Source organism: Carcharhinus amblyrhynchos, chromosome 31 (assembly GCF_965287045.1).
Source record: "Carcharhinus amblyrhynchos chromosome 31, sCarAmb.v2.hapA, whole genome shotgun sequence".
Taxonomy (NCBI): Eukaryota; Metazoa; Chordata; class Chondrichthyes; order Carcharhiniformes; family Carcharhinidae; genus Carcharhinus; species Carcharhinus amblyrhynchos.
This window is the reverse complement of record NC_137354.1, coordinates 21,212,918-21,237,608: the sequence shown is the minus strand read 5'-3', so window position 1 is coordinate 21,237,608 and position 24,691 is coordinate 21,212,918. Positions and strand designations below refer to the sequence as shown.

At 42.5% G+C, this 24,691-nt stretch overlaps 1 protein-coding gene across 1 annotated transcript in view; it reads left to right on the top strand.

The window, feature by feature from the left end:
* Positions 1 to 16,989, top strand: part of opn4a (opsin 4a (melanopsin)) — a 65,970-nt gene extending 48,981 nt beyond the window's left edge. The window contains exons 9-11 of the mRNA XM_080215612.1: positions 6,538 to 6,690; positions 7,708 to 7,779; positions 11,213 to 16,989. Coding sequence (XP_080071738.1) covers positions 6,538 to 6,690; positions 7,708 to 7,779; positions 11,213 to 11,383 — 396 coding nt within the window. The 3' untranslated portion in view covers positions 11,384 to 16,989. The remainder of the gene's footprint in view (positions 1 to 6,537; positions 6,691 to 7,707; positions 7,780 to 11,212) is intronic.
* Positions 16,990 to 24,691: the final 7,702 nt, after the last annotated feature.

Below are 24,691 nucleotides of genomic sequence, written 5' to 3'. Positions count from 1 at the left end.
CAATGAGGAACTATATGTTGCCAAGGCTCCTGGGTAATTCAGAAAGGTACTTGTTACTTTTGTTTGCAGAGAGTGGGTCTTTGTACGTGAATATACATTGCTAAACAAATATAGTAAGTAAAAATTCAGAGAGATGTAAAATGAACTGTCACATCTCTTGTTTTACACGAGGAGTAAAGTTAAAATTCACCAAAAAAATGTTTACACTTACTTCCTTGGGGTTACCATTGACCAGAAACTCAACTGGACTTCCCACATAAACACAGTGGCTACAAGAGCAGGCCAGAGGCTAAGGATACTGTGGCAAGTAACTCACCTCCTGACTCCCCAAAGCCTGTCCACTATCTGCAAGGCACAAGTCAAGAGTGTGATAGAATACTCCCCACTTGCCTGGGTGGGTGCGGTTCAAATCTGAAGAAGCTCAACACCACCCAGGACAAAGCAGCCCCGCTTGATTGGCATCACATCCACAAACATTCAATCCCTCCACCAGTAGCTCAGTAGCAGGGTGTACTATCTACAAGATGCACTGCAGCTATTCACCAAAGGCAGCACCTTTCAAACCTATGATTACATCCATCTAGAAGGACAACGGCAGCAGATAAATGGGAACACCACCACCTGCAAGTTCCCTTCCAAGCCACTCACCATCCTGAAAGTTATCACCATTGCTTTGCAGTTGCTGGGTCAAAATCCTGGAATTCCCTCCTTAATGGCATTGTGAGTCAATCAACAGAACACGAACTGCAGCAATTCAAGAAGGCAGCTCACCACCACTTTCTCAAGGGCAACTAGGGATGGGCAATAAATGCTGGCCAGCCAGCGACACCCATGTCCCACGAATGAATAAAAAAAACAGCAAGGAGCAAAAACTGCATTGACTAGATAGACTGAGCTCCTCAATGGAGGAATTGGAGTCTGGTAAAATATCTCTGATCCTGATTGGAGAAACTTTCCATTGTTATTGACTGTCAGAGACTGGGTAGATGGTAAAGCAAACTTAATCAGATATACTAGCTGATGTTGAGTGAGGTTGCAGGAGGATTTTGTACAGCCAGCACCTTTTCATAGCATTTGTAGAGACAGTTAACCTTCCCAACAACATGACCATTGCAATACCGAGTGTTCACAGTAATCGGGAAATCATAGGAGAAAGGAGGAAAAGGTCAGTGAGCTGCATAGTGTGCAGTTCCTCAAAGCAGCCACAATGCAAAGAACATTACTTTTGCTTGAAAGGAGGCTAATTCGAAGTTAAGTGCAATGAAGTATTTCTGCTGAACAATGTGAGCAAATTCACATCAGGAATGCTTGACAGCCTTATAGCAGCAGAAAGTAGTGGTTCGAATCCACGTTAAAAACCTGTTGCTTAGGTTTGCAAAAAAAAATTGTTTTTTCCTTAAATGGAGGTCTTAGGATTTGAAGCTTGGGTGTGTCACATGTGGGGCTTGAACAACAGCTACCCTGTGCCAACATTAGATATCAGTGGCTCACACTGTTGCCTGTCACATGTATCCATACAAGCACCGCATTCTCACCATCTCAAACTACAATATAAATCGAAAAAGAATCCCATTGCTTTTCTGTGCGCGCAAAGGAAAACTTTCAAGAATACAGCCGGTGGAAGTTTTCTTTCGAAAATAATTCACAATATGCTGGTTTATGTGAGGGCAGTTTTCATCTTCAGCACTCCCAGTAACACAGCTAGACATTAGAGATTGGATTTACGCTCCCATGACTCTCTGTCCAATAAAATGAATGGATGAAAATAATGGCAGCATGTAACTGAATTGCTGATGTGCAATCTCAGTACATGAATCACAGTGCCAGGAGGAGACCAGATAAATCATGGAAAGTTCCATATGTGAAAGATGCAACACAGAAATGTTGCATGTCAGCAGACTGCCTCTATCACTTTCATAGTGTTTGACTATGGTCCATCGTTCCTCCTTGTCCAGTATTCTTCCACAGAATTTGACACAGCTGATCTTGCCACCCTCTAGCAGTGCCTCTCCTACGGCGTGCACATTTATGGGATTAACTATTTGGACGGAGCTGAAGCATCTCCAAGAATGTCTTCTCTTCTATTCCCCCTGCCCCCAGGGCGTCAATTCCTGATGCTTTCCTCTCTCACATCTACATTCCATCCTTTGGTAACATTCACTAGTCACCACATTTGCACTGATAATCTCCATTTCTGCCTCTTCGTGACTTCATACACTCAACAACTTCGACGTTGTCAGGTTGCTTGTTTGACATCCTGACCTGGATAAGGGCACAACATCTTTCAATTCAATCTTGGGAACAGCGAAACCAATGGTCTTTCAGCCCCCCTTAGTGAAAGCTCTGTTCTTTTGCCATTCACTCCACGCCATCCTTTCCAGTCTTCATCTCAAGATGAAACACACTGACATCGTATTTGCCCTGGAGCTGGATTTCAGATCCCATATTCCCTCAATCACAGAGATCATCTCCTCCCACCACTGCCCTGCTTCACACTGTCTGTTCCTGAAGTCTCCGTACATCGTTTCATCACCTCAACTTGACAATTCCATCTTTCCCTTTCAGTCTACCTAACCTCCATCTTCCATACCTCTGTTGGGTCCACCCTGTGCCACTCCCCTATCCTCACAGAGTTACACTGGCTTCCATTCAACAACATCCCCTTTGTTAATTGTTGCTTCAGCCTCAGCTGACTCTATTTCTGTAATTTCCCCATGAGTTGGAATTCTGCTGTCCCCCAAACACTCTGTTCTTCTGACCCCTGGCCTCATATGTGGTGTCCTAGAACCATAGAATCTTCTACAATGTAGAAGAAGGAGGCCTTTCTGCACATTGAGTTTGCACCAACTTCAGACAATGTATCCCACCAATGTATCCCACGCCTCCTTTCATTGGCAAAGGGCAAGGAGAAGTCCAGCTGTAACATGCCATCACGCAAAGTTTGGAGTCCATCCTCTCCAGGGTGGGTGGTAGCCAACTCGATGAGGACACTTTCAAACCCTGAAGTGATGCAATTATCAATGCAGCTTCCATTGCAGCCCTATCCTCGTAAGCCCATGTATTTACCCTGCTAATCTACTAGCCTATACATCTTGGGACACTAAGAAGCAATTTAGCATGGCTAACCAACCTACCCTGCACATCTTTGACTATGGGAAGAAACTGGAGCACACGGAGGAAATCCACGCAGACATGGGAGAATAGATAGTGACACAGATAGTGACCCAAGGCTGAAATTGAACCTGATGCTCTGAGGCAGCAGTGACACTATGTCACCCCTTTCCTTCACCTTTTAAATTAGAGTTGTTAGACCCTTGACCTTACCCTTTGTGACCTTCTGTTTAAATTTCTTCGCCCCTGTACCTTCTCTCAAGAACCTCCCCAAACCCCAAGCCTTCAGCCAAGTTCTCTGCCATTCCTCCTCATCTCGCTCCTCTTGGCCCAGCATTTATTGCTCTTACACTAATTCTGTGAAGTGCCTTGGGATTCTTTGTGCATTAGAATTGCTGCTCAAAAGGAAAGTGTTGATGCTGTAAGTGATTTGTCCTTCTTTCGCCCTCTGGGAAAGCACTGAACTTTCCCTGGCTGTATTCCCTCAGTGACATGAGTAGAACAGAGCGTAGTGAGGATAGTCTGCCTTGCTCCTATTTGCTCATCTTAAACAAGTAACTTCCAAAACATTGAGGGCTAAAAATTGGTCTGTACCTGTATTTGCAGTTTGCTTCTGTTGAGACAGACAGCACACAAAGTCTGTGCTGCCCTTCATTTCCTGGTCATATCGTGCAACTAAATGAGATCCACACCGCTGGCTGGCTAATTGTTCAACACAGTAAAAAGTCTGACAACACCAGGTTTTAGTCCAACCTATTTATTTGATAATATTCTCACTAGCTTTCGAGGGGACAGCCTCTTCGTCAGGTGAATGGAGAGTTCTGGCCTCAGACAGAGCATATAAAGCACAGACAGTTTAGAGATTACTGATTAAAATGCGAATCCTTACACCTAACCTGCTGTTCAAGACCTGAAGTGGCTGACAATGTGAGTGGTAGGAGCACTGATCACAGTTTAAAGAGATGTGTATTGTCTCCAGACAGTACAGTAAGTGAGGTTTTGCAAACCCAGGCAAGCCACGGGGGTTACAGATAGTGCGACATGAACCCAAGATCCCTGTTGAGACCGTCCTCATGTGTGCGGAACTTGGCTATCAGTCTCTGCTCAGCGACTCTGCGCTGTCGTGTGTCGTGAAGGCCGCCTTGGAGAATGCTTACCCGAAGGTCAGAGGCTGAATGCCCGTGACCACTGAAGTGTTCGCCAACAGGAAGGGAACAGTCTTGCCTGGTGACTGTCGAGCGATGTTCATTCATCCGTTGTCGTAGCGTCTGCATGGTCTCCCCAATGTACCATGCTTCGGGACATCCTTTCTTGCAACGTATCAGGTAGACAATGTTGGCCGAGTTGCAAGAGTATTTACCATGTACCTGGTGGATGGTATTCTCACGTGTGATGATGGTGTCCATGTCGATGATCCGGCATGTCTTGCAGAGGTTGCTGTGACAGGGTTGTGTGGTATTGTGGTCACTGTTCTCCTGAAGGCTGGGTAGTTTGCTGCGAACAATGGTCTGTTTGAGGTTGTGTGGTTGTCTGAAAGCAAGAAGTGGGGGTGTGGGGATGGCCCTGGCGAGATGTTCGTCTTCATCAATGATATGTTGAAGACTCCGGAGAAGATGTAATCTCTAAACTGTCTGTGCTTTATATGCTCTGTCTGAGGCCAGAACTCTCCATTCACCTGACGAAGAGGCTGTCCCCTCGAAAGCTAGTGAGAATATTATCAAATAAATAGGTTGGACTAAAACCTGGTGTTGTCAGACTTTTTACTGTGTTTACGCCAGTCCAACGCCGGCATACCCACATCATGGCTAATTGTTCAACAGGGACTTATGGTGCATGAGCTAGCACATGTTCAAGCCTAGACTCCAGTTCTCAAAGTAAGCCTGTCCTTCACAAAGGAGAGCTGCAATGATTGAAAGCAACAGTTACTAATTGCTTACCACAATTGTATACAATTAGAAACAAATGAAATGCACTAATTCAGGGATTAGAGAGGGATCCCATGTGCACAGATATAGAGATCTTAGTCATGTGGGTAGAGAAAAGGAGTGAGGCTAATGTTTTCCACAAGGTCAGGAGGCCATAAAGGGATGTCCTCCGAAGGGACTGGACGAAGCTGGCCAGAGAGATTAACACATGGAGTGTGGCACTAAGAACCCATCTACAGTGCTGGAAAAAATTCACTGACCTCACACGGGTAGTCAAGGTCACTGAATGAATCTTCAGAGGCCATCTGCTTTTCATCACACCACCAATCCCTCATTCTGTCTACTGCACTATAATCTCATCAGTCACCCATCAGCAATCCCTAGCACTCAGTACTCATGCCAAACATCCTGATACTCCATCTCTGCCTCCAATCATGTCAGCCATGCACCCATCTCTCATTGCCACATTCCACCTGCCTCAAGCAATTCCCCCATGGCAGGCACATCCCTCAAACACAGTGCAATACAATTACCAACATTCTTCCCTCTCTCTTGTAGCAGAAGAAGGTTTGAACTGGAAGGAAGTGTGGCAGAAGTGGCAGGGAACAGGCATCTCCTGAGCCCTGTGAGGCAAGTGAGCCTCCTAATCCTGGCTTCTACTGCAGCAGAACTCATTGCTTCTGGCATTGCATCATATAGGAGAAGGCTGAGGAGCAGGCACACCAAGATGCTAGATACATTGGCTGGCCTGCAAGAGACAGCCTCCTTTCATTGGCAAAGGGCAAGGAGAAGTCCAGCTGTAACATGCCATCACGCGAAGTTTGGAGTCCATCCTCTCCAGGGTGGGTGGTAGCCAACTCGATGAGGACACTTTCAAATCCGAAGTGATGTAATTATCAATGCAGCTTCCATTGCAGCCCAGGCAGAAGCAATCAATATCTGAGTGCTACAGCAGGAGTTCAGAAGGAGGTCATGAGATCCACGCTTACTCAGACTGCCACTGGCATGGCTGCGGATCTGTGTTCAAAGGAATAACTCAGCAATCTGCCCTCCAGCAGGTTAGGAGAATTACTGAGGTGTCGCACCGTGGGAGTGACGGTGGCTCCACGAACCAGCTGTTCTCCCTCAGGATTGCAGTACTCATGCACATCAATGAAAGATTCTCCTACTTACTTCTGGATTAATAGTCTAGCGATAATATCACTAGATATCAGTGGCATAATCTGACATAATCCAACCACTCCTGGAAAGAGCAGTGGGGGTAAGGCAGACTCACTCTTCCCAGCATCAGAAGTGGCCAGCAGTGTGAACCGCCCCAATTTAATGTTTTCAGAGCTTGTACAAAGTGGCAGCACTAGCAGCACCATGGAATCAAATTGCTCAGGCTGTGAACCTGTAGCTTGAAGAGGCGGTGAAGGGAATGCTTGTGGTAAGGTTACTGATGTTTCAATATTCAGGATATTACTACAGTGCCTAACCTTTGACTGTGTTCCTGCTCCAGGGCTGGACTGAAAATGAGTTGGATATTTCCAGTATAAATTCCAGGTCTTTCAGCAGAGCTGTTTCCTGTGAGTTCAACAAAGATACAACTGAGCTAAATGACACCAAGGAGAAATCAAAACAGAAAAGTAATGATTCAAGCATCTTTGAGAAGGTAATGACTCAATCTGAATAGCAGCAACTAAGGATAGTGGCGTAATAGTGGCGGGACTTTTGGGGTAAGCTCTTACGTTTGTCTTACTGGATGAAGTCAGTCTTTGTCAGCAATATGAGATGATAGGCTCATGGCAAATCAATGGTGGATTTCCACCAGGCTCGATCTTCCCTTCCAGAGGAATTTATACTCTGACAATGTGGGTTTGAGCTGTTTTCTGGACACTCATGTCTTCATTTCTTACTTGATTCACAATGAACAATCTTTTCCAAATCTAGAGAAAGCCAAAAAACTTAACAAAGTGAAAAATCTGCTGCTGATTGGTCACAAACCTGTTTTTCACAGCTGATGGAAACCAATTTCACTCCCAGTAGGTTTTTGTTATTCGTTCAGGGGATGTGGGCATCACTGGCTAAGCCACATTCGTTCTCCACCCCTAATTGTCCTTGAATTGAGTGTCTTGCTGGGCCATTTCAGAGGGCAGTTAAGTGTCACTCTTACTGCTGTGGCTCTATAGGCCAGACAGGATAAGTTCGGCAGATTTCCTTCCGTAAAGGACATGAGTGACCCAGATGGGTTTTTACGCCAACCGAATCATGGTCATCATTAGAAAATGCTACCACCTCCCCAAATACAATAAAGTGGGCAAATTAGATTTTGGTCAATAGTGTGAAACAATATTTACACACCTACATCAATATCTCTCAGAATTTTCGGCAACAGTGTAAATAGGCTGATCCTATAAATTATAAAGCCTATTTTACATCATTGACCAAAGACTAAAGTATGCCCAAAGAGTGACAGCTGCAAAGGGACATTTTGTGAAAATTCAGTAGCTCCATGAACAGCACAAGAAACTTGAATACTGCCTGAAGTGATAACTGATAACTATATGAACTTGCAATGTTGAAAAGTACACTTGGCTCTCTGGGTTTATACGCAAAGGATCAAAATTCACTTAAGATTCATGATCCTGATATCTGCTAATTTCACTAACCTGCATTGCTTTCATTTCAGGCACCATCTGAAATGACCAACATCTTGCTGGTTGACGTGAATCCGAGAAATGATGGGAGACTCCCTCCCAAGGTACATACCAACTTATTCCAGTTAGGCTAGATCTGCATATGTTGTCAATATGAGGAATGTTCTAGAATGTTCTGAAGGGGGAAGTGTCCAGTTGCTCAGTCACTCAGCAGTATGTATAAGGCCAAACCTTTACTGCCATCTAATTCAAAATCAAACAAGAAGTCTTTTAGCTATAGTCATCACAAATCATTATGTTTAACTGTTGCATCCACACTGTTGCCGACACTCTTCCTGTGTATAACCTGTATCATGATTTTTGCACATTGCCTACGCACAGATGGCATGACTGTTCTACACAGATTTGTTTTACAACTGCGCTCTTTATTCTTATGTCTATTAGTTTGGAACTTGTAAATTACAATGCTAACTTGGAGTGATGGTACTAAAATAGTATTTTGAATCATCAGCAGCTGCTGTTTTGGATTTGTGGGAGCTTTTCTGATTATTCATAAGAATACCATAAGCAGTCATTCTACCTCATTTCTAACAGTGAGATGCAGCGTCCACTAATGACGAGTTGTTAATCCCAAAACCAATGTTTGAGATATTTACTACAAATACATAACAGAATCATTTTCACAGAATCATTGAATCCCCACAGTGCAGAAGGAGGCCATTTGGCCCATTGAGGCTGTACCGACAACAGTCCCACCTATCCCTGTAAGCTCACGTATTTACCCTGCTAATCCCCCTGACACTAAGGGGCAATTGACCAATCAAGCTAATCTGCACAGCTTTGGACCGTGGGAGGAAACCAGAGTACCCAGAGGAAACCCAAGCAGACAAGGAGGGAATGAGAAAATTCCACACAGTCACCCAAGGTTGGAATTGAACCTGGCTCCCTGGTGCTGTGAGACAGCAGTGCTAACCACTGTGACACCATGCCACCCACTTTTGGCTGATATTCCTCTGCCCTTTGTTTTAACACAGGACTCAAACCCATTTACAGACCATTCACTTCAGTGCTTGTTGAGATGTGGAGGCCCCGTGTCAGTAACACAGGATTCACAATACAGGGCACGCTGTATAGGCTATAGGGTGAAATATACTGTGACTTGGCAAATCCCCAGCAGTAACATTAACTTGAACCAGACAGCTTGTTGCTGTTTTTATGCACTTAGCTTATGTCTCTATCATTGTCCCAATGTTGTATTCAACAGGCATCGTAGTACTACATCGGAGATTACCAGCAGCCTTGTTACTTTGATAACTATCGATGTACATTGCTAGTCACGTTCAAATTTCTATTTCAGCTGAACTTGACACAGAAAATAATTGAATATAATTCACCACAATTGGCAAACTATGAATTGTGATATTTTTACAACATGGCATTTTAAAAAAAAACTCCACATTGGGATCTGGGCAAAATTTGAATTTATTGCCTATCCTTTGCTGCCCTTGAAAAGGCCACCTTCTTGCACCACTGCAATCTGTATCGGGTAGATGATTGAAGGTTTGTTTGCCTGGCTCAGGAATCTATATCATGGGGGCACAATCTCTGGATAAGAGGGTCATTGGTTTAGAACTGATATGAGGAACAAATTCCTCACTTGAAAGAATTCTTCATCCTCAGAGGGTAGTGAATCTTTGGAACTCTCTAATTTAGAGGGTTGTGGATGCTCCATCATTGAATATATTTAAGACTGAGATAGACAGATCATTGATCTATCCAGGAATCAGGAGATTGGAGCAGTGGATGAGAAACTGCAGTTGGGGATGATCAGCCATGATTGTATTGAATGGCACAGCAAACTTGAGAAGCTGCCTGGTCTGCTCCAGCTCCTATTTCCTATAATCTTATGGTAAAGGTTCTGCCAAAGAGGCCTCAGGTGGCATGGTGGCACAGTGGTTAGCACTGCTGCCTCACAATGCCAGGAACTGGTGTTCAATTCCGGCCATTGGTAACTGTCTGTGCGGAGCTTGCATGTTCTCCCCGAGTTTGCATGTTCTCCCTGTGTCTGCATGGGTTTCCTTCCACAATCCAAAGATGCGCAGATTAGGTGTATTAGCCATGCTAAATTTCCCCTTAGTGTCCAAAGATGTGTAGGTTAGGTGGATTGGCCATGGTAAATGCATGGGATTGAAGGAATAGGATAGGAGATGCACCTAGATAAGATGCTCCATTGGAGAGTTGGTACAGACTCGATGGGCCGAATGGCCCCCTTCTGCACTGTATGGGTTTGATGGTGAATTTCTGCATGCCAAGCTTTAAACAAAATACACTTCATCGTGATGTGCTGGTGGCTGAGGGAGTGAATGTTTAATGGTTTCAAAAAGCCTTCTATCAGATAACATTCTCCTTCAGAATAACACCTATTGCACCTTCTAATCACAACTCCTCAGTACTGAAGCTGTACAAATCCAAATGCAGCAAGAGCTGGTACAAGATCCAGGCTTCTGCTGACAAGTGGCAAGTAACATTGCCAGGCACTCATGTGACACGAATGACCATCTCCACAAGTGAGAATCTAATCACTGCCACTTTGACACTCAATGACATTACCATCTCTGAATTCCTGCACTATTAGCATCCTGGGGGTTACCATTGATTGAAACTGGACTGGACCAGGCATACAACAGGTACAACAGCAGGTCTGAGGCTAGGAATTCTGCAGTGAGTAACTCATTTCCTGACTCCCAAACTCTTGTCCACCATCTACAAGGCATAAGTCAGGGATGTGATGGAATATTCTCCATTTGTCTGGATGGGTGCAGATTCAACAATACTCAGAAAGCACAACACCAACCATAATTTAGCACCTCATCCACAAACATTCCGTCCATCACTGAGCTACACTGGCAGCAGTGTTTACTATTTACAAGATGCACCACTCCAACAAGGATCCTTTGACAGTACCTTCCAAACTCATGACCACTACCATCTAGAAGGACAAAGGCAGCAGCCACATGGGAACTCCATTATTTAGGACTTCCCCTTCAAGCCAGTCACCATCCTGACTTGGAAATATATCACCTTTTCTTTGCTAGGTCAAAGTCCTAGAACTCAATCCCTAACAGCATCATGGGTGTACCTACACCACATGGACTGCAGGGCTCAAGAAGGTGTCTTACCATCACTCATCAAGGCCAGTTAGAGATGGGCAATAAATACTGGCCTAGCAATGATGCCAAATCCTGTAAAAAAATTAATTCAGAAAAATATTCATGTAAGGAATGGAGATCAAATGAAGAATTTTATTTATTTATTGGTATCACGAGTAGGCTTACATGAAGCCACTGTGAAAATCCCCTAGTCGCCACACTCTGACACCTGTTGGGGTGCCTGAGGGAGAATTTAGTATGGCCAATGAACCTAAACAGCACATCTTTAGACTCAGAGGTTCTTCAGAGCATGGCACATTTTGGATTATTAACTGACCTGCAATGAAACATTGACCAAATTCTCTCGCTTGACTCATTGTTGATTCAGGTGGTTGGAAATCTGGATGCTATTGGACCGAGGAAAGTGGAAGTTGCATTGGCGAAAGCAGCCCAGATCCCCAGCATCGTAATTACTCACACCAGCAGCACTGGCAGCAGCCAATCTTCAGAAGTCAATTTAAATCCCATGTATGAAGCAAGCCTGACTGGGGACCAGTGACCCTGTCTCCCAAACCACTAACAGCAAAGTTGCTGCAATTACCACTGACACTGTCACCCACTCTTCAAGTTAGCAGCAACTGGTGTCTTTCCATAAAAAACACATAAGATCAGTGCAGTCTATGTAGTGCAGTGTAATAGACATTCAATATATAGCTTTAAGCTTATTTGTGACATTCCAATGACCGTATCACTGATTGAATGGGGCATCTTTCTTTGCACAAAACCCAAACTGAATAATTTATCTCCTAAAGTATTAGCGCAAAATGAGGTGCCCGCTGCGGTAACAATACATTTATGATTTACATGGGAACTCAGGTGATGGAACCAGAACAAAGGTTACGACCAAGGTTCACAAGATCAGGGGAAGAAGAGTAGGTTATGATTAGGAGGCTAAGTTTGGGTTTTCTAGATTGTAGAAGGAAAGCCTTCAGAGAGCTCTGAAATTCCATTTTGTTTGGAGAGGAAATTAGAGTAGGAATTGATGGGTAAGTGTTATTTCGAGTATAGGGAGGAAGTATACATTGGTGTATTTGGAACGTCAGACAATGATAGCAATGCCCTTCTCCCAAACCACCCAACCCTAATGATCATAGCTCAGATCTCATGATCCAATTACAAAAGGATCATGCGAGTTCATGTAAATAACAAATTGTTAATGCAGTCGCAAGTGAGGATCTTAAACTGAATGTTTGGCAACATATTTGAACAAGTGATTAAACAGCTGCCAGACATTTTTAAAATATTGAACCCACTTGTACCTTGTATCTTGTAAAATATTTGTCCCACTTGACCGACTCTTCTAATATCCAATGAGTTTGGATCAATAGTTCATTTTACATTCATTCTCTATAGCACTCGTTCCACTTGCACTCATTAACTTGTGCTTAACATCAGTGTGGTCAATTTTTGTACTATTCCCTTTAGGTCTATTGTATACAAGACCATTGAATATTCCAGCCCAATATCTACCCATATTAGCTCAACATCCACATATTATTTGCCAAGCACACACCCAACCACCAATCCTACCTCTGTACAGCAAGAGTCAGCTAATAGTCACATTAACTGTTGGGATAATGAATCCTTTTCAAATGTTGTGGTTCAATGTGAAGAGAGGGAGTTGGACCCCTTCCATAGAGCTCTTCTTCGTGTTAAGCACCAATGAGAATTGTGTACATATTATTGCAATCTTTGGTCTGCCAGTGTTTGGGCTGAAGACTCAGTTGGATATTTGCGTAAAAAATTGTACCAGTGGAATAATCCATGAATTCATTATTGCAGCTATGTTGACAGAAGCCAGAGAGTGGTTGTAGAGAGTTGTTTTTCAAACTGGAGACCTGTGACCAGCACCGTGCCTCAGGGATCAGTGCTGGGTCCACCATTATTTGTCATTTATATTAATGACTTGGATGAGAATATAGGAGGCATGGTTAGTAAGTTTGCAGATGACACTAAGATTGGTGGCATAGTGGACAGTGAAGAAAGTTATCTCCAATTGCAATGAGATCTTGATCAATTGGGCCAGTGGACTAACAATGGCAGATGGAGTTTAATTTAGATAAATGCAAGGTGATGCATTTTGGTAGATTGAACCAGGCAGGACTTACTCAGTTAATGGTAAGGCATTGAGGAGAGTTACAGAACAAAGAGATCGAGAGATTCATCTTCATAGCTTCTTGAAAGTGGAGTCACAGGCAGACAGAGTGGCGAAGAAGGCATTCGGCATGCTTGGTTTTATCTGTCAGAACACTGAATACAGGAGTTGGAATGTCTTGTTGAAGTTGTACAAGACATTGGTAAGGCCACACTTGGAATACTGTGTACAATTCTGGTCACTCTATTATAGAAAGGATATTATTAAACTAGAAAGAGTGCAGAAAAGATTTACTAAGATGCTACCAGGACTTAATGGATTGAGTTATAAGGAGAGGCTGGATAGACTGGGACTTTTTTCTCTGGAGCGTAGAAGGCTGAGAGGTGATCTTATAGAGGTCTATAAAATAATGAGAGGCATAGATCAGCTAGATAGTCAATATCTTTTCCCAAAGGCACGGGAGTCTAAAATTAGAGGGCATAGGTTTAAGATGAGAGGGGAAAGATACAAAAGTGACCAGCGGGGCAATTTTTTCACACAGAGGGTGGTGAGTGTCTGGAACAAGTTACCAGAGGTGGTACTAGAGGCAGGTACAATTTTGTCTTTTAAAAAGCACTTAGATAGTTACATGAATACAATGGGTATAGAGGGATATGGGCCAAATGAGGGCAATTTAAAAAAAAGGGCGGCACGGATAAGTTGGGCCAATGGGTCTGTTTCCATGCTGCAAACCTCTCTGACTCTATGTTCAAGTTTGGGGTATTGAAAGAATTTGCAAATGGGATTTTTATTACATCAACATCTTACACAGTATTCCTGCTTTTAGCCTTTTCCATGACAGAGGTTAGAAAGGGAAGGATGTGCTGTTGAAGTAGGTTTGTCGAGTTGCTGATTTGAGCATCTGAGGTATTAAATTAATACTTTCCATCTTTACCAAGGAGGTAGTTGCTATAATACCATAAGAAATAGGGAGAGGAGTAGGCCATTCGGCCCTTCGAGCTTGCTCTGCCATTCAGTAGGATCATGGCTGATCCAACATTCCTAACATCCACTTTCCCTGTAACCCTTGGTTACAGACAAGGAAACTCTGTCTCTAGAAGGATTCAAAATTGATTAGTAGGAAATATTAAATAGCACAACATCGAGGGCCGAATGGCCTATACTGTGCTGAAATGTTCTATGTTCTCTGTATATAGTTTTCTGGGCTTTATTAATAGGAGCATTGAGTACAGGATCAAGGCGGTTATCTGGGCTTGTACAAGACCCTAGTTAAATCACAGATGGAATATTCTGTACAGTTCTGGGCTCCACACTATAGGCAGGATGTGAACGCATTGGAGAGAGAGCAAAAGAGGTTTACAGGAATGATTCCAGGGATTGAGAAATTTCAGAGAGGTTGGGACTGTTCTCTTTGGAGAGAAGAAGGCTAAGAGGAGATTTGATGGAGATGTTCAAAATCATGAAGGGGCTGGACAGAGTAAACAGGGAGAAACTGCTCCTGTTTGTAAAAAGAGCAAGAACAAGAGGACACAGACTTAAAATGAGTTGCGAAAGAAGCAAATATGACATGTGAAAAAGATTTTTCATACAGTAAAGGGGTTGGGGTCTGGAATGTTCTGCCTGAAAGTATGGCGGAGGCAGGTATAATCGAGGCATTCAAGAGAGCATTAGATGATTATCTGACCAGAAGCAATATGCAGGGAGATGGGGGAAAAGGCAGAAGAATGGCACTAATTTATGATGCTCACTTGGAGAGCTGAAGCAGAAATGATGGGCCAAATGGCCTCCTTCTACATTGTAACAATTCTGTGATTCTATGAATGCTGCAGATTTGATTTGATTTATTACTGTCACATTACTGGGATACAGTGAAAATTATTGTTTCTTGTGCGTAATTACACAGGGGAGAAGGAAAGGAGGGGGTGCAGAATGTAGCATTACAATCATAGCTAGCGTGTAGTGAAAGATCAACTTAATTGTACGTACTATAGCCACAGTGCATTGACAATGGAGGGTGTGGATATTAACTCTAGGGCATTGACTGAGCAAATTACTGTGTCCTGGATGAGGGTGAGCTTCTTAGGTGTTTTTGGGGCTGCATCTATCCAGATGAATGATGAGTATTCCATCACACTCTTGACTTCAGCTTTGTGGATGGGGAAGATTCTAAGGGGTATAAAAGTAAGAGACTCTGTGCAGACTACCCAACCTCTGCCTTACTCTTGCAGCAATGGTGATTAATATGTTTGACCCAGCAGAGCTTATGTGGTCAATGATGAACCACACAATGTCAATAGTGAGTTCAGTTGACAGTTGAGTTTATCTAGCTGAGTGCAGCTACAATAATATTGAATAAGCTCAACAAAGCAAAACACTCCAATTCACCAGCTTCAATAGTCTTTCCCTCCATCACTACTATACCATGGGTTTAATGTGTACCTTCAACAGGATGTGCTGCAGCAACTCATCAAGGCTTCTTCAATGTCAACAGTCTGGTTTTACATAGCACCTTTCATGTAGCAAACTGTCACATGTTGCTTCACAGCTGCATTATAATCACAACCTGACATTGCGCCAAATAAGGACAGCTGACCAAAAGCTTGGTCAAAAAGGTAGATTTCAATGAGCATCTTAAAATGGGTGGAGTGGTTTAGGGAAGGATTTCCACAGCTTGGAGTCTTGGCAGCTGAATATTCAGCCACCAATGATGGAGCAATTAAAATGGAAGATGCTCAAGGTACTAGTATTGTAGAAGTGCAGATGCATCTGAGTGGAGCAGGAGGTGATATAAAGATAAGGAGGGCAAGGCCATGGAGGGATGAAGCATTGCTTAACAGGACCTACATGAATGGGTTTAGGACACAGGAACAAAGCTTTGGATGTCCTCATGTTTATAGAGAATTGAACATGGGAGGCCAAACAGAAGGGTTTAGACAAATCAGAGGTGGATTGAGGCAAGAGTGAAGGCAGACTATGTTATGGAGGTGGATATAGTCTTAGCGATGCTGTGGCTATGGGCTCAAATATGACACCAAGATTGCAAACTGTCTGCTCTTGACTCAGAAAGCGGGATGATCTCAGTGACTGGGAACAGTCAGTGACTTGGAAACTTGCTCCCAAAACCTCCCGGAAGGGCAAAGGCATGGGTGGGAACAGGATCCCAAATTAGACAGCTTTCTCCACTCCTTCATCATCACTGGGTCAAAATTCTGCAAAGGCCTGTCAAATAGCAGTGTAGAAAAACCCAAATCACACGGACCGCTGAAATTCAACAAGACCCAAGCACCATCTTTTCGAGAGCATCTCATATTGGAAAATTAACATTGGCCTTACCAGCAATGTTCACATCCCAATAAGGAGTGCTTAAACATTCTTACCACCTCTCCTTCTTCATTTTATGCTTTCTCTGTTACACACACTCTCTTTACCTCTTCCCTACCCTGTCTCCTTGTTCTCTCACTTCTTTCCATCCACTCTCTCCACCTCACTGACTTTAGTTTTGTGCTTCAACTCTCCCTTCATCTTGTCTTTTTTCCTCTCGTTCCATGCCCACTTCTTCACTATCTCTCCTCTCCCCCTACCCTCCATACATGCTCACTTTTCTTGCCCTCTTCTCCCCTTCATTCTCCCTCCTTGTGTGATACAAGCCCAGTAGGAGTTACCACTGGGTTCAGGAAGTGGATGGCTCACTTTCTGAGGACAGAGTTTGTTGGTCCAATTAAAAACTTTTTGTTTCAAATGACATGTCTTCCTCACAGGCTTGACTGGTGTCTTGGCCTTGGGATAGAATTTGGACAATGTTCTGTGGGGAAGGCAGGAGCATGGACACTACTTGGGTAGATTTAGCTCGTCCATCCAAAAACCAATGGATCAATCAAATTCAACAAAATACATCCAAATAAAGGAATTAAATAACCAAGTCACAGAATTGGGCTTAGTATTCAATTGTTAACCATTAATTATTCTAACTGGATGTAACAGGATGGGTGTAAATAGGATGTTTCCCCGGCCTGACAGCCTAAACACAGTAAAAAGTCTCACAACACCAGATTAAAGTCCAACAGGTTTATTTGTAGCAAACACCACTAGCTTTCAGAACTGGCTGTTCCTTCGTCAGGTGGGTAGGAGTTCTGATTACATATAAAGCATATAAAGACACAAAGTCAATTTACATTAATAATGATTGGAATGTGGGTCTTTACAGCTAATCAAGTCTGAAAGGTACAGTTAAAAAGATGTGTATTGTTTCCAGACAAGAAAGTTGATGAGATTTTGCAAGTCCAGGCAAGTCGTGGGGGTTACAGATAGTGTGACTTGAACTCAAGATCCCAGTTGAGGCCGTCCTCGTGTGTGCGGAACTTGGCTATCAGTCTCCTGCAGGAAAGGATGTCCCGAGGCATGGTACATTGGAGAGACCATGCAGACACTACGACAACGGGTGAATGAACACCGCTCGACAGTCACCAGGCAAGACTGTTCTCTTCCTGTAGGGGAACACTTCAGCGTTCGGCCTCTGATCTTCGGTTCAGCGTTCTCTAAGGCAGTCTTCATGACACATGACAGCGCAGAGTCGCTAAGCAGAGACTGATAGCCAAGTTTTGCACACATGAGGATGGCCTTGGGTTCATGTCATACTATCTGTAACCCCACAACTTGCCTGGACTTGCAAAATCTCACTAACTTTCCTGTCTGGAAACAATACACATCATTTTAACCTGTGCTTAATGCTCTCTCCAGTCACACTGTCTGTACCTTTAAGACTTGATTAGCTGTAAAGACTCATATTCCAATCATTATTCATGTAAATTGAGTTTGTGTCTTTATATGCCCTGTTTCTGATCAGAACTCCCACCCACCTGACAAAGGAACAGCCAGTTCCAAAAGCTAGTGATTTTTTTTTCAAATAAACCTGTTGGACTTTAACCTGGTGTTGTGAGGCTTCTCACTGTGTTTACCCCAGTCCAATGCCAGCATCTCCACCTCAGAGAGTCTAAAACCAGGGGACATAATCATTTAGGACTGAGATGAGGAGAAATTTCTTCACTCAGAGATTGATGAATCTTTGGAATTCTCCACCCTAGAGAGCTGCGAAAGATCATTCATTGAGCACATTCAATATAGAAATCAATAGCTTTCTGGAGATTAATGATATCAAGGGGTATGGAGATAATGCAGGAAAATGGCATTGATGTAATTGATCAGCCATGATCTAATTGAGTGCTGGAGCAGGTTCAATGGGCTGAATGGCCCACTCCTGTTCCTTTGTTCCTTTTTAACTATCCCCAACTGTCTTGAGGTCTTTTTATATGTTTTAAGAAAAAGACTTCTATCTAATATATATGTAAAACTTACAAATATATATATATATATAAATATAACACCTTTCACAACCTCAGGACATTCAAAAGCACTTTATAGCCAATTAAATTCTTTTGAGGTGTAGTCATTATTATAATGTAGGAAAATTAACTTTTAGCTTTTGCCCGTTAAGTGAGTCTCTGTTGAAAGAATGAAAGTGCAATCATCAAACAAGCTTGCTCTATTCTATTAATTATGGATGTAGTGAAAACCAGTGCTCAGCTGAGTCAATTAAGATACATTCCCATCAGAGAGCTTTACTTGGTAAAATTATTATGCAGACACAGAACAGATAGAAAAACTCCCGGTGCTTGGAGCCCTTTAAGGTAAATACCCGCCTGAGAAAGCTCTGGTAAGTTAGAGAGTGTGAAAAAAAGGGTGTTCGACAAGAAGGACTCATTTAGACGAAAATGATTGAGAAGAGGCAAAGGCGAATGGTTCAGGGCAACGCAGAGAATAGTCTGTCTTGTGGCACAACTAGGGGAATAAATGTGCAGAGAAAACGAATTACAACATGTGCTTTGGAATTTAAAGTTCTTGACCAAGCATCTTGAGCTCGGAACTGTAATGTGTTTGAATTTCTCATATGAAAACCCACAAAGACTTTGTCATAAGTGCTGCTGTGAATGTATGTTCAATTATTGTCAATATTTACTGTATACTTAATAAATCTGTGAACAGCTGAGATTCGCTGCTGGAATCCTTATTATTTTGAGGAGTAACTCGTGAGCAAGAATCCCCCGACATCAAACAGAAGGATGCATGGAAGGATAGTCTTTCTAAAATTGTTACTAACGCAGGTAATTTTCCAGGTTCACCATGCTTTTGATTTGCCGATATGGTTGGTGCGAGTGAGGTTTTTCCACTCGATATGGTTGATGTCAAATGAGGTTTTTTCACGCGAGGGAGTGATTACCTGCCTACCTCTGTTTAACTTTTGTTTAACTAAACCAACATCAGCTCGTTTGAATGTAAGGGTTGTTTATTACTGAGGAACAGCACCTTGCACTTACACAAAGCTTTTAATATTAGAAAATGATTCACGGGAAGGTAATCAGACAAACATTGACATTGGACCAAAGGAGAAGACATTGACTCCTTAGCTCCCCAGTGTCAGATTTGGGAGAATTCCCGAAAGATACATTAGGGAAATCCTTCTCGGACACTCCCAGATAGCTTTTATATGGCAACTATCCAGAAGCACCAACTTCCCTGGACAATTGCGCTGGGAACCATCTGACAAGGCAAATTAAATCACTAACTTCAATGATTCTACCAGTTTTACACCAATCACTACTCTGAAACAGTTAGAAGGGGAAAAAAAGATCTTCTAATTCAGCGTAACTATTTTAAACATCCCAGACACAGATCTGCATGAGATAACCCCCACACTCTGGAAACCCAAGTTCCTGAGTAATCAACCCCTGGGGCATTACTCAACTCAACATTGGCTCTGTTCTTTCTGCACAGATGCTGTCAGATCTGCTGAGTTTTCCAGCATTTTCTGTTTTCATGTTAATAAATAATTCCAGTTAGTTTACTCCCATTTACCTCGTGGTCTTTTATAGTCCATATTAGACATCATACATAATAAGTATTGTGCAATGAGGTAGGATTAATTGATTTCATGGTGAAGCCACCCCTTGACAGCAATGATCATAACAGGATTGAACTTTACATTTAGTTTGAGGGAGAGAAGAGTAGGTCCAAGATTAGTATTTCAAACTTAAATAAGGGAAATAATGCAGGCATAAAGTGAACTGGGAAAGTAGGTTAAGGGATGGGTCAATAAAGATGAAGTGGCAAACATCTAAGATGGAATTTCAGAATACATAAGATACACAATTCCAACAAAAAAAAAATTCCAATGGGAGAACCCAGCATCTATGGTTAACTAAAAAAAAGACAGTATAAAACTTAAAGCAAAAGCACATAATTGTGCAAAGCTGGATGACAGGTCAGAAGATTGGACAGAACACAAAAAAACAATAAGGAATGACCAAAGATCGATAAGTAAGGAAAAGTGTGAAAGAAAGTCAGCTAGAAATATAGAAACAGATAGTCAGTGTTTCTATCATTACTTAAAAAAAGAAAAGGTAAGAAAATGAGCTTTGGTCCTTTAGAGTGTGGGTTTGGGAAGTTATTAATGGAAAACAAGGAGATGGTGGATGAATTGAATAGATATTTTGCATTTTTCTTCACTCACCTGATCAAGGAGCAATGCTGTGAAAGCTCATGATTCCAAATAAACTTGTTGGACTTTAACCTGGTGTTGTGAGACTTCTTACAGTGCCCACCCCAGTCCAATGCCAGCATCTCCACATCAAGTTATTGGACTTCTCTGAAGAAATAATATGTGCCAAAGATAAAGAAGAACTGGTAGATGTACTGTATTTATAATTCCAGAAGCCAGTTGCTAATGTGCCACATCAAAGGCTATTGCAGAAACTAAAAGCTCATGGTATAGGAGATAACATGCTGGAGTGGATAGAAGATTGGCTATCTAATAAGAAACAGAGTGTTGACATAAATGCATTCTTTTCTGGTTGGCAAGATGTAACAAAAGGTATACCACAGGGATCAGAGACTTCAATTTTTTTTTACAATTTATATAAATGATTTGGATGAAGGGACCTAAGGTGTAGTTGTTAAATTTGCTGATGACACAAAGATAGGTAGGATAGCAAGATGTGTAGAGGATGCAAGGAGGCTATAAAGCTATACAGAGTGGGCAAAGACCTGGCAAATGGAGTATAATGTGGGAAAATGTTAAATTGTCTACTTTGGCAGGAAAAATGAAAATAAAGCATACTGTCTAAACTGTGATAGATTGCAGAGTTCTGATTTGCAGAGGGATCTGGATGTCCTAGTGCATGAATTGCCAAAGGTTAGTATGCAAGTACAGCAAGTAATTAGGAAAACTAATAGAATGTTATCATTTATTGTGAGGGGAATTGAATGCAAAGGTGGGGAGATTATGCTTCAATTGTAGAGGGCATTGGTGAATCTACATTTGGAGTACTGTGCATAGTATTGGTCTCCTCATTTAAGGAAGGATATAAATTAATTGGAAGCAATTCAGAGAAGATTCAGAAGACTAGTACTTGGATTGAGTGTGTTATCTTATGAGGAAGAGTTGGACAGGCTAGGCTTGCATCCATTGGACTTTAGAAGAACAAGAGGCGACTTGACTGAAACATATACAATCCTAAGAGGTATTGACAGGGTGGATGTGGAGAGGATGTTTCTTCTTGTGGAAGAATGCACCACTGCTTAAAAATAAGGGGTCATTTAGGACAGCAATGAGGAGAATTTTGTTCTATCATAGGGCAATGAGTCTTTGGAACTCTTCTTCAAAAGGTGGTGAAAGCAGAGTTTTTGAATATTTTTCAGGGAGAGCTAGATTTTTGATAAGTAAGGGGGTAAAAGGTTATCCGGGGTAAGCATGAATGTGGAGTGTAGGGAACAATCAGATCAGTCATTTGAATGGCAGAGCAGGCTACAGGGGCTGAGTGCCCAATTCCTGCTCCTAATTTGTATGAGGCTCCATCCAACCTCTCAAGTAAACAATCTGATGTTAGCACTCAAAGAACAGCAGGGAATTTCTCCATTATGCCCGAGTGAAAGGTTATCCCTCATCCAAGATTGTTAAAGAACAAATTATCATTATTTTGTTGGTGTTGTGCGGACAATTGCATGTGCAAATTGGCTGTGGTTTCCTGCCTAACAATGGTGACTACACTTGGAAAGTACCTCATTGACTGTGAGGATTTCGGGGCATTGTGAGCAAGCAAAAGGTACGATATGAATGCAAGTCTGACCAGGACTCGCAAACTCAATGCATGTGGGGGATGGCAAATTCTCACCATTCCACTCTCCTTCACGCTCATTTATCAACTTTACACCTACAGCTATATTCAGTCAATTGTTCCAGCTAATTCCACTGGTGGTTCAATAATAGGAATTAATGTAAATAACATAAACCCATACTTGTTAATTTGGGGACTAATTGAAAATAAACCATGACTGAGACTACATGCACTCAGTGACTGAGAAAATTTGATTTAAAAGGCAAGTTTATGAACTTGATGTAGAATATCCACTTCAAAACAGTTGAGAGACAAAAAATTAAAACATAAAACTTTAATACTTATTCTGGTAAGAGGTTTAAATATCAAAAGCATAAAGTGAGATGATAAGGTCTCTTTCTAGATTGAATTTCTAGACAGGGAGTTAAATGTATTGGAACATTGCAAGTGAATTCTGTCAACTCATTTCAAATACAGAAAATCATGGTCAATGTGCTTACAATTTTCTTATGTGTGTGTCCACAGGGTAGACTGCCCAGCAATAGTGCAAACTCAGATACTAACCTCTCCAAATAAATCACTACCATTTAAACTGTTATTTTAGATGAACATCCTGCTTAAATATATGTGTCATATGTTAGCTGTATCAATACCTAGGGATAGACAATAAATACCGGCCAGCCAGAAATGTGGTAAGAAGTCTCACAATATCAGGTTAAAGTCCAACAAGTTTATTTAGAAGTAAAACGCCACTAGCTTTCGGAATGCTGTTCCTTCGTCGGATGAGTGGAGAGTTCTGATCACAAACAGAGCATGTGAAGGCACACACAGTTTACAGAATACTGATTAAAATGTGAGTCTTTACAGCTAATTGCTATTCAATTCTTAAGGGATCAGACAATGTGAGTGGAGATAGCATTAAGCATAGGTTAAAGAGATGTGTGTTGTCTCCAGATAGGACAGTAAGTGAGATGTTGCAAGTTCAGACAAGTCATGAGGGTTACAGATAGTGTGACATGAACCCAAGATCCCAGTTGACGCTGTCCTCACGTGTGCGGAACTTGGCTATCGGTTTCTGCTCAGCGACTCTGCATGATCGTATGTCATGAAGGCCACCTTGGAGAATGTTTACTCAAATGTCAGAGGCCAAATACCTGTGACCACTAAAGTGTTCGCCAACAGGAAGCGAACAGTCTTGCCTGGTGATTGTCGAGCTGTGTTCTTCATCCATTGTCGTAGCATCTGCATGGTCTCCCCAATGTACCATGCCTCGGGACATCCTTTCCTGCAGCATATCAGGTAGACAATGTTGCCAAGTTGCAAGAGTATGTGCCGTGTACCTAGTGGATGGTGTTCTCATATGATATGATGGCATCCATGTCGATGATCTGGCATGTCTTGCAGAGGTTGCTGTGGCAGGGTTCTGTGGTGTTGTGGTCACTGTTCTCCTGAAGGCTGGGTAATTTGCTGCGGACAATGGTCTGTTTGAGGTTGTGCGGTTGTTTGAAGGCAAGAAGTGGGAGTGTGGGATGGCCCTGGCAAGATGTTCGTCTTCATCAATGACATGTTGAAGACTCCAGAGAAGATGTTGTGGCTTCTCCGTTCCAGGGAAGCACTGGACGACAAAGGGTACTCTGTCCATTGTGTCCCGTGTTTGTCTTCTGAAGAGGTCGGTGCAGTTTTTCACTGTGGCATGTTGGAATTGTTGATCGATGAGTCAAGCGCCATATCCTGTTCTTATGAGGGCATTGTCCACCATCTGGAAGTGTCTGTTGTGATCCTCCTCATCACAGCAGATCCTGTGTATACATGGGGAGACGCTAAACAGATGAATGAACACCGCTCGACAATCACCAGGCAAGACTGCTCCTTCCTGTTGGTGAACACTTCAGCGGTCACAGGCATTCGGCTTCTGATCTTTGGGTAAATGTTCTCCAAGGCAGCCTTCATGGCATATGACAGCGCAGAGTCGCTGAGCAGAAACTGACAGCCAAGTTCCGCACATATGAGGACGGCCTCAACCGGGATCTTGGGTTCATGTCACACTATCTGTAACCCCCATGACTTGCCTGAACTTGCAACGTCTCACTTTCTGTCCTGTCTGGAGACAATACACATCTCTTTAACCTATGCTTAATGCTATCTCCACTCGCATTGTCAGCACGTTTAAGACTTGAATAGCAGATTAGCTGTAAAGACTCACATTTTAATCAGCATTCTGTAAACTGTGTGTGCCTTTATATGCCCTGTTTGTGATCAGAACTCTCCACTCACCTGACAAAAGAACAGCGTTCCGAAAGCTAGAACCGTTTACTACTAAATAAACCTGCTGGACTTTAACCTGGTGTTGTGAGACTTGTTACTGTGTTTACCCAGTCCAACGCTGGCATCGCCATATCATGAGAGCCAGAAATGCCCAGGTCCTGCTATTAAATAAAAAAAGGATGCATCAGCTATCACAGAATTCTGAGATTGACAGATAAGTTGATAGTTGGGTGGGAAGGGGTGAGTATTGTTGGTGGATGGGAACATGGGATGAAGAAAA